This window comes from Neophocaena asiaeorientalis, unplaced genomic scaffold, assembly GCF_003031525.2.
Source record: "Neophocaena asiaeorientalis asiaeorientalis breed wild unplaced genomic scaffold, Neophocaena_asiaeorientalis_V1.1 scaffold280, whole genome shotgun sequence".
Taxonomy (NCBI): domain Eukaryota; kingdom Metazoa; phylum Chordata; class Mammalia; order Artiodactyla; family Phocoenidae; genus Neophocaena; species Neophocaena asiaeorientalis.
In genome coordinates this window covers 8,581,194-8,608,131 of record NW_020185321.1, presented here as the reverse complement: position 1 = coordinate 8,608,131, position 26,938 = coordinate 8,581,194, and the positions used below count along the sequence as shown (strand labels likewise).

The window sequence follows — 26,938 nt, the reverse complement described above, 5'->3', positions numbered from 1 at the left end:
TGCTTCTTGATGGTTATACTGCAAAATCATGTGGCTTTGCTGGGTTTGGGATTGGCAGATCACGTGGGTCAACTCATGTCTTGGCAGTGAATGTTGTGGCCTCTTCAAATGTTTCTGGAGAAGTAAAGATGCTAACCTACACTGGGAGTTCTGTGTACTAATGCACACCATCACAAGAAGAGTTCTACATTAGTATCGTACATCCAGACTAAACAGTCTCCATCCATGTGGGATGCACAGACTAGGGAAATGCCATCAGAAAGTGCACTGGTTTATATCTGACATCGTTTTAATGTGATGAGGAAAATATTTCCAGGACCGATTTGATTTATCTCCTGTCATGGCTTATATCCTTGTTGGTCTTACCACTATCTTTTCCTGAAGTCATTCTCTAATATGCATGAATATCCTAATATTTGAGATTCCTGCAGAATAGAGGATTTCTTCCTTATATATGAATAAATTCTGTGGATGCTTGAAATTCTATTAATATTAACCTGATTGCAATCATTTTCAAACTTGTTTGGCAAGGAAATTATTTGGGGGAAGGTGCCAGATTATTACTCACCATAAATTTATAAATCTAAAAATGTTAGCACATAGAACAGAAGAGCAGTGGTAAGACAAAAGGGAGGCATGTTACCAGGGAGTCCTACAGAGGACGTAGGGCAGACGGTTCAGAGTCCTGCCTGGTCAATGCAGACTGCACAGTCTCCTCTAGATCCCATCCTATTAAGGCCCAGTCCCCCAAACCATGACAATTCCCACAAATGAATCCTTCCTTCTTATCCTTCAAGGTGCTTCATTACATTTAGAAAATAGAACAAGGCCCAGTCACATTCTGGTAGCCTGTCCCCCTGACGTTGTGCTCATGGGCGCTGTGTAACCTAGACTGGGGCTATGGAGGGAGTATTTACACCACAGAAATTTGCAAATGCTACAAGTCAGAGTTTGTCTGTTTGCTGTTTGTTTTCAGAGAGTGAGTTGTTAAACATTTACCAGCACATCACTGAACCAGCTCCACCGAAGGCTCTGGTACTGGCCAGTAATTGATGCCTTCACCATGGCACCAGGCACCAAAAGAAAGCCCTGCTTCTGTCCCAGTAGTGATGCCCTTCTCTGCACATGGCCTCGTCCATAACGCTTCTCTACACTTTGTAACTGACATCTCCCAGCTGAGGCCAGCCAGAATCCTCCTAGAGCCCCCAGCCAGGGACAGGACCAAAATAACTGTGCCAAAGTTAGCATTTTTATATCAGGTTTCTTCAACCAGGCCTCTCACTCTATGATCCTTTGCCATTAAACCAAGGAAAGTCTCCCTCCACCCTCTTCTTTCCACTCCCACACCATTATCTCCATATAGCTTCTCTCTGGACCCAACTTCCCACTGCTTCTCCATATCTGCATCTATCTCCAGCAATAACTGCTGCTTGGTTGCAAGAGCAGAATAAAGAAAAAGTTGGGATTGACTAGATTTAGCTTTTCCTAGGCAGAGAGAGAGGGGGAAAAAAGCCATGATACTAGGAATACTAGAAAAGGAAGAGGAAATACTGCTGGACCACACAACTTAGGTTGGATGAGAAAGGAAGTGAGAACATGAAGGTAGTGGTGATTTACGAGAAGTGGTAGGATCGATGAAGACTGGTGTTCTCAATGAGGTCAGGAAATCACTGAAGTAAAAACACCGAGAAAGTGAACTAGAAGATAGAAGTGAAGCTGAAGAGCAGGATGCTTGAAATTAAGATTTCAGAGTGGTAAAGTAATCAGTAACGATAAGTTTAGACTTGGAACCTGCCTCAGCCACTGACCAGCTGTGAGACTCTGAGCAAGTTCCGTAACTTCTCTGAGCCTCAGTCTCTCCACCCTGAAAATGGTGACAATAATACCTACTTCATAGAGCTGTTGTAAAGACTAAATGAGATATCTGTAAAATGCCCATACAACACCTGGCACGTAGCACCTATTAAGTGGTTATTATTATTTTGTGCCAAACCCTATATTAGGAGTTTGCCATACATCATCACGTTTAAGATTCATAATATCTCTTCAAAGTAGGTTTTATTATCTCCAGTTTTACATATGAGGAAACTGAAGTTTAAATAACAGAAACTAGATTTGAATTTATTACGCCAGCAATATCTCTCAACCCTGACTATGAATTTAAATTGGGGAATTTGCTTCTGAACAATGGATTGGGGAAGGGAGGCTCAGCTTTACTGAGTTATAAGTACATACAGTAAAGGTGACCCTTTTAAATATACAATTCTATGAGTTTTGACCAATACATACAATTGTGTAACCTCCACTACAATCAAGACACAGAAGAGTTCCATCACTCCCCAAATAATTCCTTCATGTTACCTCTTTGTGATTTTCCCCTCCTGCCACCCCGAACCCCAGGCAACCAGAGACGTTTTCTGTCTCTGTACTTTCGCCTTTTCCAGAATGTTATATAAATGGACTCATTCAGCAGGTAACCTTTTGAGTTCAGTTTCTTTCACTTAGTATGGTGCATCTAAGATTCATTCATGTTGTGTGTTATCAATGAGACATTACACTTTATTTCTGAGTAGTATCCCACCATATGGATATTCCACAGTTTGTTTTTTTCTTTTCAATTTATTTTATTTTTTATTTTTATTTTCTGGTTCTGTTGGGTCTTCGTTGCTGCGCACAGGCTTTTTCTAGTTGCCGTGAGCGACGGCTACTCTTTGTTGCTGTGCGCGGGCTTCTCATTGTGGTGGCTTCTCTTGTTGCAGAGCAGGGGCTCTAGGCAGGTGGGCTTCAGTAGTTGTGGCAGGCGGGCTCAGTAGTTGTGGCTGGCGGGCTCTAGAGCGTAGGCTCAGTAGTTGCAGCGCACAGGCTTAGTTGCTCCACGGCATGTGGGATCTTCCCAGACCAGGGATCAAACCTGTGTCCCCTGCATTGGCAGGTGGATTCTTAACCACTGCGCCACCAGGGAAGCCCCACACAGTTTATTCATTTACTAGTTGAAGGACAACTGGGTTGATCCAGTCTGGGACCATTATGAATTAAGCCATTATAAATATCTGTGTACAGGTTTTTGTGTGAACACAAGTTGTCATTTCTCTTGAGTAATACCTAGGAGTGGAATTGCTGGGTTTTGTGGCAAGTATATGTTTAACTTTATAATGAACTGCCAGACATTTTCCCAAAGTAGCTATCTTATTTTTGATTCTCACCAGCTATACATGAGAGTTCCAGTTGCTCTGTTCTTTGCCAGCACTAAGAATTGTCAGGTGTGTTTTTTTGTGGTTGTTTTATTTGTTTGTTTGCCATTTTGGACAGTGTATGGTGATATTTCAGTACGGTTGAAATTTGCATTTCCCTAATTACAAATATTTTGAGCATCTTTTTATGTATTTATTTGCCATGCAAATATATTTTTTGGTAACGTGTTCAAATATTTTTCTCATTATTTAATTGGAGTCTTCATTTTCTTATTAACTTTTAAGACTTCTTTATATATTTCGGATACAAGTTCTTTATTAGATATATGGTTTTGCAAATATTTTCTCTCAGTTTGTGACTCATTTTAAAATTTTTTTAATTTCTGTTTATTTCTTTTTTAAAATACTGATGCTCAGGCTCTATGCCCTAGAGATTCTAATTCAGTTGGACTGGGGTAGAGCCCAGAAACTGGCATTTTTAAAAAATTCCCCAGGGAATTCTAATGTGCAGCCAGGGTTAAGGACTACTCCACCATAGGAACCAGGAGCTACCTCTGGAATAGCCATGACCTACAAGAAGAGGAAATGTATGTTAAGATAGGAACTATTTGGCTGCATTCTTTCATGTGTTTGTTGGCAGTCTGTATATCTTCTTTGGAGAAATGTCTATTTAGGTCTTCTTGGCCAGCAGATTCTTAAGAGACTTTTGCCCTTGTGGCATCATCTCCCATGAGATGCAAACCAGCTTATAACATGAAACAAATCTAAGAGAGAGAGCCACTTTCTCTATAATTTGACAAGACCCAAAGTTACAAAAACTTCCCAGGGACTTCCCTGGTGGCGCAATGGTTAAGAATCTGCCTACGAATGCAGGGAACACGGGTTCAATCCCTGGTCCGGGAAGATCCCACATGCCGCAAAGCAACTAAGCCCCATGTACCACAAAAACTGAGCTCTGTGCTCTAGAGCCTGTGTGCCACAACCACTGAAGCCCACGCGCCTAGAGCCCGTGCTCCACAACAAGAGGAGCCACCGCAATGAGAAGCCCGTGCACTGAAACAAAGAGTAGCCCCCGCTTGCCACAACTAGAGAAAAGCCTGCATGCAGCAACAAAGACCCAATGCAGCCAAAAATAAATAAAATTTAAAAAAGAAAAAAACCTTCCCAGGCTCCTCCTACTGTTCCTGCCCCAACACCATAACTGCCCACAGCCCTATCACAGGTGGAGGGAAATTTATCAGAGGAAGCAGCTTGTGCTGTAACCTTTACCCTTGTCCAAAAGGTCTTATCTACTCTTAAATAGCTCAGCAGCCCACAACCAGACCCTGTGCCCATGCCAAACCTTAAAACCCTTTTGTATATACCAGACTGTATAAACCAGATAGGGGAAATAGTTTTTCTTCCTGGTTCCCACTGACAGCTTTGTTGCAAGATGAGGGATGGAAGGTGGGTAGTTTATAGAGGTTCTCTAGTTCACCGGCTTGGGATAAAACACAAAGCAAAGCCTCCGTGTCAGCGACACCTGGCCATTAAAAGTAATCTGCCCCAAGAGGCTCCTATGAATGGAACGTGAGTGGAGAAATAAAACTTATTTCCAGTTCTTTTAATATTAATAAAATTGAACCTCAAACAGAGTGTAGGTCTGAATGACTCCTAAGCTCTTGCACTGTCTACAACTACCCTTTCAGCCCATTTCTCAGGTGGTTTTGGTAAGGATTAAATGACAGTAAGCATGCATAGTATCAGTCCCCCGCCCGGTACACTATATCAGTAATTTTTATCATCTGCTCATGAGAAATAGTAGCAAGAATCTAATAAGATATGGTTTGGGAAAGCTGTATTGGGTACCTACCATATGCCAGTCCTGGAGCAATACCAAAAATAAATAAGAAATTGTCGGGGCTTCCCTGGTGGCGCAGTGGTTGAGAACCCACCTGCCAATGCAGGGGACATGGGTTCGAGCCCCGGTCTGGGAGGATCTCACATGCTGCGGAGCAACTGGGCCCGTGAGCCACAACTACTGAGCCTGCGCGTCTGGAGCCTGTGCTCCGCAACAAGAGAGGCCGCGACAGTGAGAGGCCCGCGCACCACGATGAAGAGTGGCCCCTGCTCGCCGCAACTGGAGAAAGCCCTTGCACAGAAAGGAAGACCCAACACAGACAAAACTAAAATAAATAAATTAATTAATTAAAAAAAAAAGAAAGAAATTGTCTCTACCCTAAAGGACCCATCATCTCCATTAATGGAGATGAATGCTAAACCTGATAAGTAATTATGGCAATAATAGTCATGATAATAATAATGATAGCAGCAGCTACCATTTATTGAGCACTTACTGTGTACCTAAAGAGTTCTAATTGCTTTACACATTATTTTACTCAACCTTCACAACAACCCCATGTGTAAGTGGCGTTATTTTCCTCATATTACAGATGAGAAAAAGGAGGCTTCTGAAACCTCTGGGAATTGGTTTAAGGCTCTTGTTTAAGAGGTGACAGAGCAAGGAACAGAGTGAAAGCAGTCTGACTCCAGAGCCCTCTCATAATCACTCTGCTACTGTATTAGCAGACTAGGATTAGGTTCAGTTGATACAGCAGAAAACTAAAAATGAAAGATAATTTCACTTCTCTCTTGTACAACAGAAGCCTGGAGGGAGGCCGCTACTGCGGCTCTGCAGTCATGGGTAATCAGGCCCCTTGATCTTTCTGGTCTACCATCTGGATACTTGGCTTCCATCCTCAAGGTGACTGCAAGATCCACGATGGCTGCTGTAGCTCCAGTCAATTTGTCTGAGTTTTGGAAGGCAGGAAAGAAACAGGAAGTTGAGGCAGGTCATTTCCCACATTTCTGTCCCTTTTTAAAGAAGCTTTCTCATAAATCCTTTCCTCTAACTTCCATTTATATTGCTTAAAACCTGAACACTTAAGATACAGCAAGTGAGATTGAGAAATGTAGTCTTCTGACTGGGTACATTACCCACCCAAGTATTATAGGGGTTCTATTGGTGGTAAAGAAAAGGAAAACTAGCTGTCACTGCCACATCTATAATCGATGTATAGCCCCTAAGCCCTCCAGTTTGCTGAGGTCAAGTTGTTCTGAAACATTTAAATCAAATTTGTTCTGATTCCCAGTCATGTACAATCAGAAAATCTAGAGTCTCCCTCAATAAACCTAGAGAGTTGTGAAGCTTACTTCTTCCAGCTCTGAATCTCTGCTTCCATAGAGTCTCTGTCTCCACTCCATGTTTCATTGGCTTCTTCCCTTTTCTTCACTTCATCATCCAACTAGATGATACCCCAGCCCCTCCTGTCCTCCAAGTAACAGCAAGGTAAAGCTGTATGTGCAGTGAACTTTATGGCAAGTTTGGGCCAGAGATAGGAGATACAATGCAGTCTGTCCCAGCAGACAGCAAGCTTACGATGCAATACAGGCTACTCCAGTTCTCCCTGGCTTTAGAGAATGTCCACAAACCCTCTGTTCTTGACTTCAGCCTCCAGCCCCATTGATGGGCAGCCTTCCTCCTTTAAACTGACCTTCTGCTCCCTCACCTGCTTGCTGTCAAGCCCTAAAACTCTTGTTCGTATCTTATCCAGAGCAGTCTACATATCTTTCTATCACCCTCCAAGTTCATCCTGGCCATTCTCCAAAGACTATCATCCCCTAACCAAAATGGTCCACCAGGATCATTCATTTAAACAAAGTGAGCTCTAGAAGGAGGGATTTGGGGGCCAGGGCAGGAAGGTTAGAGATCATTCTGTAGTCATTGAGAAGTTCAGTGGTGTGACGAGATCCGTATTTTAGTAACACAGTGGGGAGAGGACAGAGGTGGGAATCTGGCTGTGTGCATATTGTACAGAACAGGCAAGAGACTACGGGGCTCTAGGCCCTGAAATGGAGGAAGCCTGGAATGGAGAAGAGGATTGGGGCATGGCTGGATGAGGGAGGGTGAGGGAGAAGGATAAATGCTCTTTCTAGCTGAGAAAAGGCACATAACAAATGAGAACATTTTTGAGATAATGTCATTTGAACAATGGATTTACAATACCATCCTGGTGAAAGAAAGTGAAGGCAGAAACAGAAAACTCTAGTAAAGAGCCCCGCCACAGAACACCACGAGGTACAGTAAACTAATCTTTGTGTTCAGAACACTGCATACGGTGCTCTAGTGTAGCGCCTCCTCTCCATCCCCACCAAGCCAGTGCAGGGCGGGGTGATTTTAGTTCTGCCCTCAGATGAGAAGCCAGGGGGTCAGAGGTTAAAGTAACTTCCCAAGAAGCAGGCATATATTTACTGGCAGAGCCAGAACTCAAATCTAAGATTGCAGGACTCCAAAACGCACGCTCCTCCATTTCAGCAAGCTGCCTCTGATATCTTTAAAGCAAAACACTCTTTCGCATTAGATGGGGATTAATAAATTGCAATGGATGAAACGGTCTAAAAGGCAATAAAGGCCCATCACACCGAGTCGTACGTTTCTTGGCACTCTAAGCTTATGGCTCAGCACTAGGGTTGACCATTGTGTTTCCTGCCACCCTCACTTGTTCTTTAGCATCTTCTCAACCAACATTAGGTGAACCCTGGTAACTGAGTCCCTGGAGAGGCGGTAAGGGGAACAGAGCTCTTTCCCATCGACGAGGCTTCCAACCGCCTCCCTGGGCTCGTTCTGCAGACCTTCGCAAAGTTTAAACAGAGTCTGCTCGTTCCAGTGTTCATCTCAGGTTGGATTTTCATGCCGAGGAAGATCGCTAAATATTTAGGATCTATTTAGATAGCCTGGTGAGTTTCTTTGTTTTTCAGAACAGACCATTTTCCCCTCCCCAAATTGAAGCCAGACCTGAGAGGTGACCACCAGAAGGGTTGGCCCTTCTGCAACCTATTTTCAATGACCTAAGATCACTCATTCATTCCACAAACTTCCATTTATTTGTTCCCTTAAATATATCTGAGAACTGCTCTTAACCACACTGGTGGGGTGGGAGAGGCAGAAATGCAAAGTGGGTGAGAGGGTAGAGAGGAAATGCAAAGATGAACAAATTCAGGGCAGTCTCCAAGCTTATTGAAGACTAGCTCTCCAAAATACTGTCTAAATACACAGCTGTAGGTTGAAATCTTAATAATGATAGCACCTGCCCCTGATGTTTTAAAGTCTCTAAGACAGAAGTTAGTAAACACTCAGTAAATGTTAGTCATTACTATTATTATTACTATTGTTTTTATTATCATTAGGCAAATTCTGTGCCCTGGGCACCATGCATATACTACCTCATTTAATCCTCTCAGCCTCCCTGGTAGGTGATAGTAGCTTTCCTGTAGTATGCCCGATCATAATAGCTAAGCCACTGAGCACTGGTAACATGCCTGGCACTAGCTGAACACCAGTTGCACAATCTTCTCAACAAATCCTACAAAATAAGTACCATTGTCAGATCCATTTAGCAGATGACAAAACTGAGGCTTACGGGGGATGGGTGACTTGTCCGGGGCAACGAAGCAGTCAGCGGCAAAAGGCAAGTCTAAATTCGATTCTGCCTGCTCCAGAGACTGTTACCACCATGTTGCTCCAGGCAGACACACCCCCTCAAAAAATTTAAAAACTCGCCAGAGAGAATCGAATGAATCAAGGAAACCCTCATTCTTATTAGGGTTTCAAAAGAGCCTGTAGCTCATTCTATTCCATTGATTAGGAGAGCACTTTTCTAGCTCAAAACTTCTGTAACCCAGGTCAGGAAAATGACTTCTAAGCTCAGCGGCTTTCTGTCACCTGTCAGCCGTGAGAAGGGTGTTGTGAAGTGCATGTAGCGCTTCTATGTGGGGCTGGATTGACAGCCCTGTAGGAAGGATGTCAGTTACCAGTTCAGAAAAGGTGAGCACAATTTAATAGAAATATGCAAGTTTCTCAAATTGCTGATTGTGAAAATGAGTTTCCTCCGGCAAACCCAGGAGAAACTGGGCTTCTTTGATATCTTCTCCAGCACTTGCTGGGGTGGACAGTGCATACCGAGAGCCCCCAGCACAGCTGTGAGAGGGACTGGCCGCCGGCTCTGGGCTCAGCGTGGCAGGGTGCCGCAGAAGACAGGAAAGAACTCCAAGACAAAGGGCTTGGCATCAATCGATGCAAAGAAACAAGACAGGCACACGTGAAATAGTCATGAGAGCTGCAAGAGACAAAGGGTCTGGGTCAGGAGTCAGGACACCTGGGATCTAGTTCCAGCTCTGTCCCTCAGCAGCTCAGGACCCTGGAGCAAGTCATTCACGTCTCTCGACCTCAGTTTCCTCCTATGCACAATGAAGAGTTCAGATTAGATTGCCTGTGTGAGTTAGGGTGAAAAGTAGAACTTAGGGAGTGGAAAGATTTGTAAAGAAAGGCCCAATGCCTCGACTCCCCACACACACATCCCAACACCACGTAGCAGAGGAGCACCAGGCAGCATCAGAGCAATTAGTCCCAGAGCTGATCTACCTCACTTCAAGCCCTGCTCGGCCATTTACTACCTGTGCAATTTGAAAAATGTACTTAACCTAGAGCTTCCCAAGCAGGTTGCCAAAAATTATAGGTGTGCCAAGGTACTGCTCCCTCAGCCCTCAGGGCAGCAGGAGGTGGGAGAGGCCCAAGGCTACTCACCGCTACCTGTGAACAGCCTCGTCCCTTTACACGTGACCTCCTTCCCACATCCGTACAAACGTCATCTTCTAGGTGTATTCTGTCAAGTGGAAAATACTGGCAAGTCCTGAGAACCTGTCTAGATCCTGGACTCATTCTCTGTAAATGGAATAATGATGGCCTCAGCATCCTTTCTATCTTGTGAGATTAAGATCGAGTATGTAAAGTGCTCAGTAGAGCTGGTGCACACAGTAAATGTTTAGTAACGTTTGCTCTTATTTTTATCCCTACTACCACTACTGCTGGCCAGATCTCCAACCTAACAAGGCTAGGTTCGTTCTTAGTGCAAATGAGCAGGCCTTGGTTCAGATTCTGAAGCCCCTCAGCGCACACCTAGTAAAAGACTCAGACCCGCCTCCTACTCACCCTTTCTCCAGATAAACCTTGGGCAAAAAGCATACTTTTGTTCCTGAAGGTATTTGCCCAAGAGGAACTCTCATCTCTACAGGGACAGTCCCCTTCAAACAAGCTGTGCCGCAAAACATACAAAAAAGCTGTGCCTCAGAAAACAAGTAAATAAGCACATAAGAGAATTACAAATTGTGGTAAGGGCTCCATGGAAATTAAACAGGGTACCAGTGCAAAGTACTCTCTCTCTCTGAACAAGTGATATTTAAGCAGCCTCCATTCTGTGCACTAAAACAGAGGCTAGAGGTGAGTCAGGCACAAGCAAGGATAAGCATCTGAGACAGGAGTGCTCATGGAAACTCACAGAGGAGTTACTCCCAGCACCAGCTCCTGCCCTTGGGGCTCTGGGGAAAGGCAGACTACGTGCAGAGTCTAACTGGCTGGCTACAGCAGCTCAGGAGCTCTGCATGCGCCAGCCATCAGCTCTGAACACCCTGCCCCACTCGGTGCCCCTCCTCACACTGCCAGGTCACAGAGGCTGGTGCTAAGGGCCCATGGCCAGCCGAGTGAATCAGGGAGGCCACCGCCCCGACCCCAGCAAATTCCACCAGCCCTGGCAAGGGGGTGAGGTCACCCAAGCAAAGGGGGTATGAAGAGAAAAGAACAAAGGGCAGAACTTTGTTAAACGGCTACAGTCAGATGGAGATGGAGAGATCAAAAGCAATAATGGAGAAAGAAAAATGCAGGCAGAGGGGGAGGAGTGAAACTGAAGGAAGAATATATTCCTACACATGGAGCTGAAGAAGGTGTAGGCACTGGTGTCCCAAGCGGCAGGGACGCTGATAAACGGCCTTTCGGGTTGACAGCCTGTGGACTGAAGCTGCCGATTTCTGGGGTACAGCATAGACAAACACCGTAAGACAAAGGGTAGAGCTGGCATGCAAAAGACAGAACGGCAAGCAGTAAAGTGAAACTCTGATTTAACAACCCAAGAAATGCATTCATCCTAGACACAGTCTGCGCCTGTGTTTATTGAGTATCCATGGGTAGCTGTATGTGCATGAAAAGCAATGATTTGCTAGCATGCATCACAAACATTTCATACTCTACTTCACCACTGGCCATTTACATAACCTGGTCCTCAAAGTCCCTTGCAAAGTAGTTGAAAACATATAAATATATGTATACATTTACATAAATATGTACGTATACACATGCACACATAAATATATCTTTATATCCTATCAACTCTTCAGGAATTTCCTATTCTGTAATAAATTCAATGATAGTCCTTGGTTATTTATCTAGAGACTCTATTTACAAATACCCCAGTTTATAATTTCTGAGGCTTTTTAAAGAAAATAAACAATGCAATGAATTTCTCTTACGTATAAAACATAGATACAAATGCCTGCTCCTTTGCAAACACCTCTAAGCATGTTTTATTTATGAGAGCACTCGACACAATAAATCATGTCAAAAGCACTCAGTGTTCTCCTTGGAGGGCATGCCTCTGTCAAGAAGCCACCAACACATCCAAGCGATTCACTGTTCCATTCACCGGAGTTGTCTTGTAGAAAAGTCAGCTAAAATCCCACCATTGCTATTGCATTTGGTAGGGGCTGTCCAGTTGGAAGCAATCCATTAGGACCATCTAGGTGAGAATCTAGGAAAAACAGTTACCCCAGATCCTGGTCAGCTGTGCCCCAGTACTGTTTACCATGCACTCCATCCTTCCATCCTCATGGACCAGTAGGCAGCAACACTCACTCCTTAAAATACAAACTTCATACTTATGCCCTACAGAAGGCCAAATTCTTCTAGAGTTTGTGGGCTGGAGAGTAGAAAGGGCAAAGGAGAGGGAGGGAGGTGAAAGTGGTACATGTTTGTATCCCAGGAGGGAGGAGAACTATAATAGAAAGAATTAGGAGCTGTAACCAAATCCCCACACCCAGAAGATTCTCTCTAACAACTTCCTGAATCCTGAGTCTCCGGTCCTCCCTCTCTGCATGTTGGCCCATTTTGGAAAAAAGTCAAGACGGCACCCCTTTTAGGAGGGGTTTCTCATGTCTCTGGGAAGGTCCTCCACTGAGAGCAGATCCAGGCCCACGAGAGATTCTCTGGGTCTCACCCTCCCGGGCATCTGCCAAGAACGCAGCCTGTCCCAGGGGAACCTGGTCCCACGTGATTGTCAAATAGGCTGAGGAGGCCACACAAGGGCTCAGGTGTGTTCTCTTAGCACTCTCTTTTAGTCCTGCCCACTAAATTCTCAGGGCAAGGGGGTGATGGCCTGGTCCCCTCACAGAAGCTTCTTAGGACTGTCAGCTCTGTCAGTGCGACTTTCCTCTGCTTCAGAAACGGGGGCACTGCCTACTCCTGGAGAGATGAGCTGGAAAATCTTTGACTGGCTGTCACTTCAGTGCCTGCCCTCCTTGCCTTTCCGCACAAAGCCTTTATGGCTCAGTCATCAGAGTCATCTGGACGAGGGGCAGTAGGTCTCATAAAGAAAGGCTGAACAAGAAACTGGGACCTTTCTCTTCACCCTCACAATTTCTAACAGGATTTGTGGAAAAGAACAGATGTTTCTAGATTAAAGATTAAGAACCTAAAAAGAAAATTATCCAGGTTTCGACTTAGAAGTGAATCAAGCACACATAGGGCTTGGTCTAGATTCTAGATGACTTCTCTGCCAATGCTGAGTCTCTAAAACCATCAGCCAACAATACTTGTTTCTAATCTCTTTTATCCCATCTACGAGGCAAAGGCTCCTGCATAGACACTCCAGAAGCTACTGCTAAGTAAAGCTCTCTGATATCCTTTTCCTCAACTGCAGTAACAGCCATAACTCCCGCTGGAGGAGTGCCTGGCCGTGACAACCTGCACAGTAGGCATCGCCATCGCCAGTTTCCAGATGGAGAAACTAAGGGTCAGTGAATTGGGTGAGTTGCTCAAAGCCACAGTTAGTAATAGTTCTAGTTGCCATTTACCAAGCACTCACTTTGTGCGATGCACTGGGCAAAGTGATCTGTGTGCATTATCTCATTTAATTGTTATAAGCACTCTCTGGGTCTCTCTCCAGAGGCTGTGTGTCTTCTATGACACCTCACGGCTTCTCCTAAAGCAAAGAGGGGCTGCTGATGGAGGCCCCAACGTTCCCTCGCACCTTACCTGAGCATCAGATGAGGAACCATGTACAACGGGCCTACCATAGGTAGATGCCCCAACACATGTGTCTTTCCCTTTTGTAACATCTTTTCCCCTGCAAGGCTCTCTTTGATGTTAACCCAAGGTCACCTACATAAAAATGTTATGAGCAGAAAAAAGGGCAGTTCTAGCCCACCTGCCATCTCAGCAATGAAGAGGGACCAACCTGGGCCAGAAGATGGACTCAGGAAAAGCTAACCCTGTGAATTTTTCAGTTGAAAGCAACCATATGATCTTTATTATTATTATTACCATCTTCATTATCACTGATAAAGCAATACAATTAATGTATACTAATGATGATATTAACAATAGCATGACCAGACAATATGATACTGGAATTCATCATGTTATGAAAACTGTACCTTCCAATAACCTCTAAAATATTTTCAAACGGGAGATCTAGACAAGAGAGTAAGCACATAGTCTGGTCTTATTTCATAAGTAAATTAATAAACTTCCTTGACCTATTTTGGGAGTCACTTCTCTGACTATGAGGACAGCTTCTTTCCTTCCTGTTTATATGTTGATATATTGGTGCAGCAGGTTGGGGAACTTTCCAGTTCTCTGCTTCCTACCCAACTTTAATTGGAGGCCTGTCAGGTTCAGTAAGTAATAGTGTCACACACACCCTGATTGAAGATGCCATCCATTCCCTAAACACAGGCTTTTACTGTCCACCTGGGACCCGCTTTGGCAGAAAAATTATGGCGTTCCCAGACAGACTGCTTTTCTTCCAGATGCATTTGTAAATATTGCCTGGGCTTCACTGACAGGTGATGGAGTGACCAAGGTTACTCAGGTAGAAGAGACGGTCGAAGTGGGAGGGAGAGAGAGCCTGATGGATTACTCCCTGAAAAAGAAACCCACAATTTTCTTGGCTGATCAAGAGCATTGGGAAGAGGACATTGGTGCAGGGTCACAGGGGGCTGAATAGATGTTTCTCAGAATCCAGCAACGTGCTTCTCAAGGGGGACAGTGATGATGGGGATACTTCATTACCACCATCTGGAATTCAGTGCTGCAGAGAACACAAATGTTTCCAAGAGAACTCACACTCTACTTCTCTCTAGGGTCCTGTGATTTCTCCTTATACCCCACTCCCAACCTACTAGCAGTACTAGCAACGATATCAGTATATACAACACATATAGCCCTGCTGTGAATTGATTAATGGAACAGAGATATTTTAAGAAGACTAAGAAAATGAGAAGGAAATGGGTAACAACGATCTCAGCAAAATGCCGTCTTTGGTGAGGACGTCCTTAAAGACGTGTTTGGGTCTAAGTGGTGAGTTGCACTGGCGTCATCCAACAGCTGACTCCTTCCTGGGTCTGTGAGACAGACGATAATTGGCACTCAGGAGGAACTGACTTCATGGACAAGGCATCGCTGACCGATACAACACGTTCAAAACAACCAATCAGGCCTGTCATCTGTGGCCTGTGGCCAGTCACCCCAGGCAGGCTCCTCTGAGCAACACACAGGCTGGGACTGATCCCAGAGGCCTGAATGAAACTGCAGAGCTGGCTAATTGTTTTCCTGGACGCTCCTCTCCACTCCTTCTCGTACCTCCTGACGCCCTTTTCTCTATGGACAGTCCTTCTGGCTCTCTGAACACCTCACTTCAGAACTCAGGGTTGCAGTTCTTTAAAGCAGCCCATGCACTTTCCCCCACTCCCTACAACTAATATCTCCTTTCTTGTTTTCTTGTAATTGTTGCTTTTCTGGTCTGTCCTCGCCACTAGACTATAAGACCCACGGAAAAGGAACTGTATTCTTCCTATTCACCTTTAAGTCCCTAAAATCTAACATAGATGCATCAAGATGGCACCTTATAAATGTTTCAGATAAATGAATGAATGAATTGGAAAGCTCCTAGAACTGGCTATCAGGAGACTTCCATTCTAGCCCCTGCTCTGTCATAACCTGAATATGCAGCTTCAGGTCTGGGGCTCGGTTGCATCCTCTATCAAGTAAGAAAACCACCCAGATGCGCAGCTGATACCCCTCCCCCACCATGCGCTCAGTACAGCCTGTGGGTCCTCAGAGGATAGTCAAAAGCTCTGGGGAGGCGTGGGGTGCGGGAGATCGCGGGCAGACCAGCCTCAGGTCTCCTACTCTCTCCTCAGACAGAGCACCCTGCTTTCACTTATTTATGTATTAAGCTCTCAAATAAGACTTTGTGGGCAGAGTGGGTTTTACAACCAAGAGAAAGCTTGACGACTATAGTAGATGAACCATACGGTCCTTTTCTGCTAGATTCCCCCAACCTATTAACCAGGTCCCGCTCCCTCAACACTTGACCCCAGTCCATCTCTGCAGACTCATCATCTTCAATCCCCAAAGCAGCCTATACGTCATTCCAGCTGTGTCCTTTCATCTGCCTGAGACCCCCCTTTCCCATTTTGTTCTGCCTGGGAAAGCCCAGCTCACCCTTCAAGATGCAACTCAATAGCCTCCCCACTTCGTTTCCCCACTTCCCCGGCAACCAGAGAACCGTGCTCCCTCAGAACCACACTCGCCCCACGGGGCTCCCAGAGCACCTCATAAATACCCTACAACGTTACGTACCAGCCGCGTGGAATCTTCCGGTTATTAAGGTCTTTCCCGATTAGAATATAGACGCTTCAACGTCAGGAGACCTGCCTTACTTTCCGTTTAAGTCTCTGATACTCACCACAGTGCCTGATTTAGTAGGCACTAAAGGAAGGAAATTTAGGAAGTCCGAAGTTATTCAGGAAATCAGTAAATACGCTGATAAGTAAGTTAGGGAATTAGTCAATATGTTAAACTACATGGTAATGGGAAAACCTCTCTTTATCTGAGTAGAGTAATTGGTGTTCAGGTGTAAATAACCACTAGATTTAATCTTCCCAGGCCCAAGTACACTTTTAAAAAGTACTTATTTGTCTGATGGCTTTCTTTGGTGGAAGGAAGAGGGAAATGTATTTCTCAAGTGGAGAAACCCTTCTCTACCTTTCACCTACCGCCAGCGGGATCTCTCTCCTTTACACCCTCTTAGGGTGGAGAATCTTTGCTTCCTGGTCCTGAGAAGGTACTAGAGAACCAGGGTGGGCAGGCTGTGAATGACAGGATGACATTAGACAGGGAGGAACATGTAGTGATCATCTTAACCCTTGGGCAGCGCTGTCTTAGGTACAAGTTTAGAAAGTTCAATATTGTTCGTAGGCTCCCTGGGAGTATCTAACCTGGCCTATTATACCTATATATGATAGGACCATAGACTCTTGGAGTTAAAAAGAAATTCACACTGAAAGGAACCAAACTTTTCTGAACCTCAAATCACACATTTGGGGTACTCACAAAGGGACTGATCGAGAATGTTTCAAATATGGAATCTTCTGGTATCTTGTCCCAACCCACTTTTCAATGTGTAAATCCTAAGTTTGACTGCTCTTCAGGCTGGGAATTACTCAATTTAAGCAAAAGTAGTTCTAGGTATGGAAATAAAACAGAACACTAGGGATATTACAAAATGAGAACAGGGGTATGTTTACAATATACTTAAGAGGTAGATAACCGAAAAGGATATCAGAGTTGCAGGCTATGAGGAACCATTCCTATTCTCTCTAGTCCTGCAGAAATGAATCCTCCATACTGCTCGAGGACTTGCCATCTCTGAACAACCCTAATGGGAAAACTTCCATCATGTTCTCTGCAGCACGCTGCCACTCGCTGATGGCCATCTGCACCCCGACGTTGTACTCTCTATTGATTTTCTCCACCTACACGGTTATACTTTTGGAATCAATATGCCTCTCCGTCTCCAACCACTTGATGAATAGCCAAGGAATGCAAAGTCACTTTGATAATAGCATAAGGCAAATATGATTGGGAAGGTAACTCTGGGGCAAGAAATTTTTGAAATGCCTTACTAAATTGAGTAGAGATTGTTTATAGACTTCTCTCACATTTAGAACAGTGATTCTCCATCCTAGTACACCAAATCAACTTTAGGTGATAAATACACTGCAATTCTTTTTCTACTGTTCTGCAAAGCAAACTAGAGATAATGCTACCTTCCTAAACACTAACTTTAAAAAAAAAAAGTCACCATGTCCTCTGTATAGAAGACAAATGAAAGAAGAGTAATTTCTGATAAAAATAATATATCAGCATGTGAATCCTGGGGCATAAGTACATTAGGGGACACAACAAAGTCATCGGTTGCCTGCCGTCATTTGTAGAACCACTATGAATGCAACTGCTACAAATGTACCTTCACATAGGCGTGCTGTTTGGTGCTCAAAGACCATGAGTCTTGAGCTGCTGCTGATGTGGTTTTCCCAAATGATGAGCAACTCCTGGTAAATTTTGAGACAAATTATGACTGTCCCTCAGTTTACCCAGTCGTTACATCCCAGGAAAATTCAATGTATATAAAACCATACCAAAAAAATGCTTTGTGTTAATATGTAAAATGAAGATAGATTCAAGCTCAGAAATCATAAACAGGTTTTGTCTCACATGAATGTCCACTGGGACCTTCGGAATCATGTAAGACACAGGACAATGCCTCATTCGGTGGGACGGTCCCACACACTGCAGAATGTCTAACAGCCCAGGCTCCCACCCATTTAATGCCATGAGTACCCACAATAATCATGTGAACCACAGACACCCTCAAAGATTTCCAAAATTTCCCCTAGGAGGCAGTACTACATTTCCCGAGACTACTGGCTTGCAGTATTTCCTACAGGGTTTCCCCCATTGACCCAAATGATTAAGAGTTGCTTCTAGCTGTAAAACCAAAGAACAATAGCATGAGAAGGTAGCCTGAAGCTCATCTAGTTGACCCCCTCGTTTTACCCATGTGAGGTAAGTAACTTGCCTTTGGACACTCGGTTACCACATAATCTAGGATGAAAAACAAGGCTTCCCTTTCTGTTGTTTTTATTTCTCATTGAAATTAGAAAGATACCCTTGAATGTGTCTCTATTACACATGAGATAGTTGAAACAAACATGAATGACTGACAACATTTTCCAGTTTTTTTCCAGGATACTTGGGGTTGAAATCACTCATTCCTCACCACTGAGCTTCAATGACAAGCTGTAAACTTTCTAGTGTCCACCAAAAGCTTGGATTCCGGCATACAAATGAATCAGAAGGTTTCAAAAATAAAACCCCTCACAATGTGTTCAAAATGAGAATGTGTCCCAAAGAATGATTTATGGTAGCAGAAATTGTCTTACATGGTTAGTGGCTAATTGATTGTCCCACTGTTCTCCCCAAACTCTAGTCATCAGGATCCAATCAGGTTTGGGGAAATGAGTGACTAAGATTCTATACGTTCCTGCACCGTGCACAGCATAGGGCCTTTTCCTCTAATCCAGGAGATCAAGGGGCAGGTCCCTTCACAAGACCTAAAGAAGACTTGACTCTTCGCTAATTACCCTTGGTCAGTGGGTTCTGATGGTGAATTGGACACTTTTTAATTTAATTTGTCAGATCAAATATTAAGGAGAGAACTTTGACTACCCAAACTTCATAATACTGGCTCTCCAAATTAAATTTGCAATCAAACTGATGCCCATTTCAAAAGCATTCCTTGCACAAATTCTACTTATAAGCCTTGTACATTATCAGGTGGTAAAGAAGGATGGAGAGAAGAAGCCCATAGAATATAAGAATTATTGGGTATACAGAGATCGGTTCAAGATGGTGGAGTAGAAGACCATGCTCTCACTCCCTCTATCGAGAACACCGGAATCACAACTAACTGTTGAACAATCATCGACAGGAAGACACTGGAACTCACCAGAGAAGATACCCTACATGCAAAGACAAAGGAGAAGCTGTAGTGTGACAGTAGGAGGGGCACTATCACAATAAAATCAAATCCCATAACCACTGGGTGGGTGACTCACAAGCTGGAGAACACTTAGACCACAGAAGTCCACCCACTGGAGTGAAGGTTCTGAGCCACACGTCATGCTTCCCAACCTGGGGGCCTGGCAATGGGAGGAGGAATTCCTAGAGAACCAGACTTTGAAGGCCAGTGGGATTTGACTGCGGGACTTCGGCAGGACTGGTGCAAACAGAGACTCTACTCTTGGAGGGCACACACAAAGTAGTGTGCATATCGGGACCCAGAGGAAGGAGCAGTGACCCCATAGGAGACTGAACCAGATCTACCTGCTAGCGTTGGAGGGTCTCCGGCAGAGGCAGGGGGCAGCTGTGGCTCACCAAGGGACAAGGACACTGGCAGCAGAAGTTCTGGGAAGTACTCCTTGTGGTAAGCCCTCCCAGAGTCCGTGATACTACAAAAAAAGAAAATTACAGACCAATATCACTGATGAATATAGATGCAAAAATCCTCAACAAAATACTAGCAAACAGAATCCAACAACACATTAAAAGGATCATACACCATGATCAAGTGGGATTTATCCCAGAGATGCAAGGATTCTTCAATATATGCAAATCAATCAATGTGATACACCATATTAACAAACTGAAGAATAAAAACCATATGATCATATCAATAGATGCAGAAAAAGCTTTTGACAAAATTCAACACCCATTTATGATAAAAACTCTCCAGAAAGTGGGCATAGAGGGAACCTACTTCAACATAATAAAGGCCATATACAACAAACCCACAGCAAACATCATTCTCAATGATGAAAAACTGAAAGCATTTCCTCTAAGATCAGGAACAAGACAAGGCTGTTCACGCTCACCACCGTTATTCAACATAGTTTTGGAAGTCCTAGCTACAGCAATCAGAGAAGAAAAAGAAATAAAAGGAACACAAATTGGAAAAGAAGAAGTAAAACTGTCACTGTTTGCAGATCACATGATACTATACATAGAGAATCCTAAAGATGTCACCAGAAAACTACTAGAGCTAATCAATGAATATGGTAAAGTTTCAGGATACAAAATTAATGCACAGAAATCACTTGCATTCCTATACACTAACAATGAAAACTCAGAAATCAAGGAAACACTCCCATTTACCACTGAAACCAATAGCACTATTTACAATAGCCAGGTCGTGGAAGCAACCTAAATGCCCATCGACAGACGAATGGATAAAGAAGATGTGCTACATATATACAATGGAATATTACTCAGCCATAAAAAGGAACAAAACTGGGTCATTTGTAGAGATGTGGATGGATCTAGAGACTGTCACACAGAGTGAAGTAAGTCCGAAAGAGAAAAATAAATATCGTATATTAACGCATATATGTGGAACCTAGAAAATGGTACTGATGAACCAGTTTGCAGGGCAGAAATAGAGACACAGATGTAGAGAACAAACGTATGGACACCAAGGGGGGAATGCGGCGGGGATGGTGGCGGGGGTGTGCTGAATGGGATATTGGGATTGACATGTATACACTGATGTGTATAAAATGGATGACTAATAAGAAAAAAATAAATAAATAAACATAAAAAAAGAATTATTGGGTAAAGATGTGGATCCTGCACTACAGAGAGTAAGTTAGTTACCTCCTAAGCTCTTCCTTATACTGCACTTAAAAAGAAACCTACTCTATGTGCAAACTCAACTCCCTTCAGGAGAAAAGAACACATAAGTTACACAAGTCTGCCAAGCATCCAAGAAAATATCACCAGGTCTCACACTCAGCACTTACACATTCTATACTTTCCTTATAGAGTTCCTCAGGCCTTCCATCTGACACCACTTCCTCTTAATTTTAGACTCACCCTAAGAATTTAAACATCAGGTGTTTGGAAGCAGCAATTTAGAATAGGAGGAGGTCAGACTGCTCCATGTAAGCCTTGCGACAGCAACAAGAAGAAACAACTGAGAGTCTGACCTCCAGGAAGTGGATGAAAATTATTTTACAATGTGGAGGGAAGGGGGATGACATAGAAATTCAAAATAAGTAGCAGCCTAGGCCATTCAAGGTAGGGACAAACAGCTTTGCTAGCCTTGAGAGCATCTCCATAATACAGGACAATACAGTAACTAAAAGAAAATTATGTTCAATATATTTTGTAGCAAAATTCCATATAACAATAGAATCTTAGATTGTCAGAGTAGAAAGACACTTAAGACAGCATCCCAGCCTAATTCCTTTACTTTACAAGGAAGGAAACAACGTTTAGGGGTACACAGGTTCAAGGTAGAGTCAAGACAAGAGGGCAGCCCAGCTGGTCCAGTGCTTCTTCCACATGGACGCCCTGACACTGATGCCACTGAGTGGAAGGAAAAGAGACAGTGCATCACATTTAATCATTCATTGTGTCCATGTTTTTGACATCTCTCTTTTTGCTTCCTTGCATTGATTTTACTCCCTTCAAAAGGAGAAGAGGGCTTCCCTGGTGGCGCAGTGGTTGAGAGTCCGCCTGCTGATGCAGGGGACACGAGTTCGTGCCCCGGTCCGGGAAGATCCCACACATGGCCACTGAGCCTGTGCGTCCGGAGCCTGTGCTCCGCAACAGGAGAGGCCACAACAGTGAGAGGCCCGCATACCGCCAAAAAAAAAAAAAAAAAAAGAAGAAACTTGTTCTCTTTAGTCACAAAAGAGTGGACAACTTTTCCCTGATTTGTGATGAGAGAACCTCAAGATTGGCTCTTAACAAAATTGGGACTGAAAGTAAAGTTTACTTTGAATTCCCTTCTACCTCCTCCTATATCCCACTCCTGGTGTGTTTCCTCCAAGCTGTCTTATGTCTGTCCTTCCACTTGGTACCCCACCCATTGGCCCCAAATCCAGAGTTCCTAGTACAATGTAGAATATTCTCCCAACTTCCAGAAGTTTGGTGTATTCCCTGTCTCTTTCTAATTTGATCTCTAATTCTATAAAACAAAAAAATGAGGCAATATATCAGTGTTTCTCAAATATAAGTGGGGAGCTTGTTAAAATGCAGATTCCAGGTCTCCATCTCCCAAAACTACAATTCAACAGATGACTCTGGTGGAAGGCGGCCCTGACCCACTTTGGAAAACACATGACTTCTGCTTGCCTCTCCAGCCTCCCCAGGCACATCCCACTCCACCCAAAGCTTCATACTACTGTCTCTCCCCACCATGTCTTTGCCTCATGTTCTACCTTCTGAGTGCAATTAATTCCTCCGTACACCTCAAAACCAGCTGAGGCACGTGCCGTATCTCTGCTCCCCTTGTTCCTATACGTCTCTGGATTATTGAGCTTATACAGCCTACGATGTAAGCTGATTTCCTGGGATAGCTCCCTTTGAAGGCAGGGCCCTGCCTTACTTGTCTTTTCTTAGTCCCAGCACTTGGCACCTTCCCAAGCACACAGTAGGCACTCTAAAAGTGTTCATTAAATTATCTTTTGTATGTGCTAAATTTCCTAGTTAATAACTAGTCATTTATTTATATTTGCATTGTTATTACCCACCCACCCGCCAGTATAGTACAGGATTTTCGAGGGTTGCTTGAGGCATCACTCTCAAATGAGGAACATCTTTTGTAACAGGTAAAAATGAAAGAGAAGAATGCTAGCATAATCTAACCCTGGTGCCATCAATTGTGGGGTCATAATGAGTTAGATCCATGTTCACTCGGGATATCTTGACACCTAAGTAACAATGACAGAGACACATACAATAACCGGGAGTTTTCCTAATGAAAAAGATCAGCTTCTAATAGTTCCTTAGAATTAGTTCTGGCATTCATTCAGGTTAAAAAGTTTTCCAGAAGTGAAGCTGGAACACATTAGAACTTTGAATTGATTCATTTATATAAAACTTTGCCTATTTGTTCTAAGATCCCAGAGATTTCCAGTATTTTCTACCCAAGATGGTTAACCACCAGAAGTTTAGCTCATCTCCTGAAATCCATCATCCATGTGTGTGTCCCATGCAGGTGTCTGCTATGCAGAGTTTGGAGTCCGCGTCCCCAAGACCACTGGGTCGGCCTACACCTACAGCTATGTCACTGTCGGGGAGTTTGTGGCGTTTTTCATCGGCTGGAACCTGATCCTGGAGTACCTGATTGGCACCGCGGCCGGCGCCAGCGCTCTGAGCAGCATGTTTGACTCTCTGGCCAACCACACGGTCAGCCGCCGGATGGCGGACAGCGTGGGGACCCTCAACGGCCTGGGTGAGACTGCCACAGACTCTAACCCCAACATGCAAACTTGCTGAGCCAAATAAATGGGTTCCTCTTTCAGGATGCAATTTGGCAAAATGTATCCAGGGCCTTAATACATCTCCTTTTGCCAAGTAATTCCCCTCTGAATCTATCCTAAGGAAATTATTCTAGTTTCCATAAAAGCTTTATATGAAAAGATGTTCATCACAGCCTTATTTATAATAACAAAACATTAGAAACAGCTTAAATATTCTACAGTGATTACATAAACTAGGGCAGCATATTACAGAGCTAGCAATTAAAAGGAAGACCAGGAAGACTGCTGTAATAGCATGGAATATGTTTTTGATGCGATGCTGTATGACAAAGGATACAAACTGGACGTGCGTCATGTTAATAACTATATAAAAATAAAACTAATACAGGAAACAGAACTATAAGGAACTTCTCCAGTGGTTTCCTTAGAACATTTTTAAAATTTTTCATAAATAAGCAGGCATTAATTTTTTTTTTTTTTTTTTTTTTTTTTTCTGCGGTACGCGGGCCTCTCACTGTTGTGGCCTCTCCCGCTGCGGAGCACAGGCTCCGGACGCGCAGGCTCAGCGGCCATGCCTCACGGGCCCAGCCGCTCCGCGGCATGTGGGATCCTCCCAGACCGGGGCACGAACCCGTGTCCCCTGCATCGGCAGGCGGACTCTCAACCACTGCGCCACCAGGGAAGCCCCAGGCATTAATTTTTAAATAAGCAAATATATTTCTAAAAGAAACAGAATGGATGAGTAACCGAAATGAGTGAATACTAAATAATCAGAAGCTCACGTAACAAATACCTTGACACTTCGGGCTCTGAGCCTCACTTACCATCCACTTTCCATCCTGATGTCTGACTATCCCTTTACATTCAAGGGAAGCTAAACAGTAGATGAGGAGGCTTTGGGGTCTTGCCCCAGAACTTCCAGGGACTAATTCAGTGGCTGCATGCAAGTCATTTGACTTTGGTGCCCCTATCTCAGAAGAACTGACCAAAATGCTGAGCACCTAGATACCATGAGAAGATAAAAAATATGAAGACCACATTTTCTCAGTATAATGATTTCATAGAATCTTAGGTCTGAAAGTGTCCTCCAAAATCAGGTAGCCCGCCCTTTCACTTTACAGATGAGGTCCGGAGAAAGGAGGCACTTGCCCAAGGCCACACAGCTGGTTACAGGCAAGAGTTCAGCTGAAATCCAGGAGCGTGACTGCTGAGGCAGTGCCGTCTCCATTCTATAGAGGGCAGGAGTCCACTGGCCAACAGACAAGACCAAAAAAGGCGGGGCATGTTCCCCGGCCACCTTCTCCACAACCACATTCACTCAAACGGAAAGAACACCCTTCTTCCAATAATTTTCAAAGACACGTATTTCTAAATTTGCTAACAAAGAGAAATGTATGGACTATAAACTAAACAACAATGAAGATAAAACAGTTCAAATAACATGTCAGATCCATATATACATCTGGATGTCCTGGGACAGTCCTGACTTTGGATGTTTCATGCGATGGTTCCATAGGCACTGCTGTAATTGTCATATCATGTGTCCCAATTTTTGGTCCAGGATATTAGGCCGCCTCACCTATATACCAAAACCTTCCCATTTGCAAACAGACACCTGTGGACCACAGTGGAGGCGAACACACACTCACGCACACACACAGTTCCTTCTCCCTCCGTAACAAACTGACCACCTTTCTCTGAGCTGAGTGCAGATGCACCGGGGTAGGCCTGGGATTTTTTCTCCCTGGTCAATATTAGCTCATGTCTTTCCACTCTAGGGAAAGGAAAACAATCATACCCGGACCTTCTGGCTTTGGTGATCGCAGTCATCGTCACCATCATTGTCGCACTGGGGGTGAAGAATTCTGTGGGCTTCAACAACGTACTCAATGTGCTGAACCTGGCAGTGTGGGTGTTCATCATGATTGCAGGCTGCTTCTTCATCAATGGGAAATACTGGTCTGAGGGCCAGTTCTTGCCCCACGGCTGGTCAGGGGTGAGTCCATTCCTAAATCCCAGTGTACCTGTTGCACGCTCTGCCTTCCACCCTGTGACAGTCTGAGACATACTTTCAAGAAAATGCTGCTTGTCTCATAACCTTCATGGCACTCTTTTCATCACCTTTTATCTGAATTTAATTGGAATGCTCTGAAGAAGAGGTTCTTTTTTATTTATTTGTTTCACAAACATTTGAGATCCTATTTTATGTGTAAAACAATAATAGACTTGAAGTTTTGGCCACTTGCAATATACCTAATATTACACTAAGTGCTCTGCATATAATATCTCATTTAACCTTCCTAATAACCTTGCAAGGAGGATATTTACATTCTGGTCTTACAGATGAAAAAAACTCACACTCAGAGAGGTCAAATGACTTGCTATTAAGCACACAGTGTAAGTGCTCAAGTCAGGACCCAAAGCCAGGACTGTCTGACTCCATAGCCTGTACATGAACAGCTCAGGCCTACAGAATCTCTCTACAGTCTATTCAGACAGTCTGTAAATACAGAAGGCAGTAAAGGAGGCTGGGAGAGTGGGCAGGTGAGGAAAGCATGAGTGTTGCCTGGGTATGGAAAAAGAAAAGAACAGTTTTCAAATCTAATCCCAACATTTGACCTAAGGTGGAGAGTTCTGCTGGGGTCTGAGAGCAGAGAAGCCCACCTGGTGTGGTCTGTGGGTTGGCAAGAGAGTGCGCTGGACCAAAAGGACATTTTCAGATCTCATCCCTGTGACCTGATGGTGTGGTTTATGCTAAAGAAAGATGGGAAGGTCCGAGTGGCAAATTCTTTATACTGAGAAGTACTAGTTCTAAGTCGCACCTGGATTCTTTCTCTAGCACGACTAAAAATGCTTACTTTATGGATTTATTGGTAAAATTCACCAGCTCATTCTTCTTTTTTTCAAAGAGTAGAATATAAATCAGAGAATTTTGAGTTAGAAGGGATCACAGAGGTCACCTGGTCCCATCCCCTCACTTAACAGGTAAATAAACTGAGGCTGGGAGAGGCACACCCACCCAGAATCAGTGACAGAAGCAAGTCCAGGATTCCACCAGTTTTGCTTTTGTAGATTTTGCTTACACTGGTTTTCCTCCAAGAGGTCCAGGGACCAGAAATAGCTCTTGGAGAACACTCAAAATAACTTCTGTGTATTCTAAACCATGCCACGCTGTTCAATGCAGAGAAACAAGCAAGGAAGCAATTTAAGCCAAGATTTCTAGTCTTCTGCTTATCAGTAAGAATTCTGCAGAGTTCATCCCTCCCTCTTGAAGTGAATAAATCCTAAAACTGGTTAAAACCAGAAGAAGAGACAAAGAAACACTGTTAACCCCATTCTGGATTCCCAAGTCTATATTTTCTTATGATACAAATCGTTCCCTTCCTATCAAATAAGAAAACAACAAATTGTAATAATGAAAAAGAAAGAAT

General features: G+C 43.8%; 1 protein-coding gene across 1 annotated transcript in view; it reads left to right on the top strand.

Moving 5' to 3' along the window:
• Positions 1–26,938, top strand: part of SLC7A14 (solute carrier family 7 member 14) — a 114,741-nt gene that overhangs the window by 53,545 nt on the left and 34,258 nt on the right. Inside the window, exons 3-4 of the mRNA XM_024734082.1 lie at positions 23,243–23,479; positions 25,286–25,503. Of these exons, the coding sequence (XP_024589850.1) occupies positions 23,243–23,479; positions 25,286–25,503 (455 nt within the window). The remainder of the gene's footprint in view (positions 1–23,242; positions 23,480–25,285; positions 25,504–26,938) is intronic.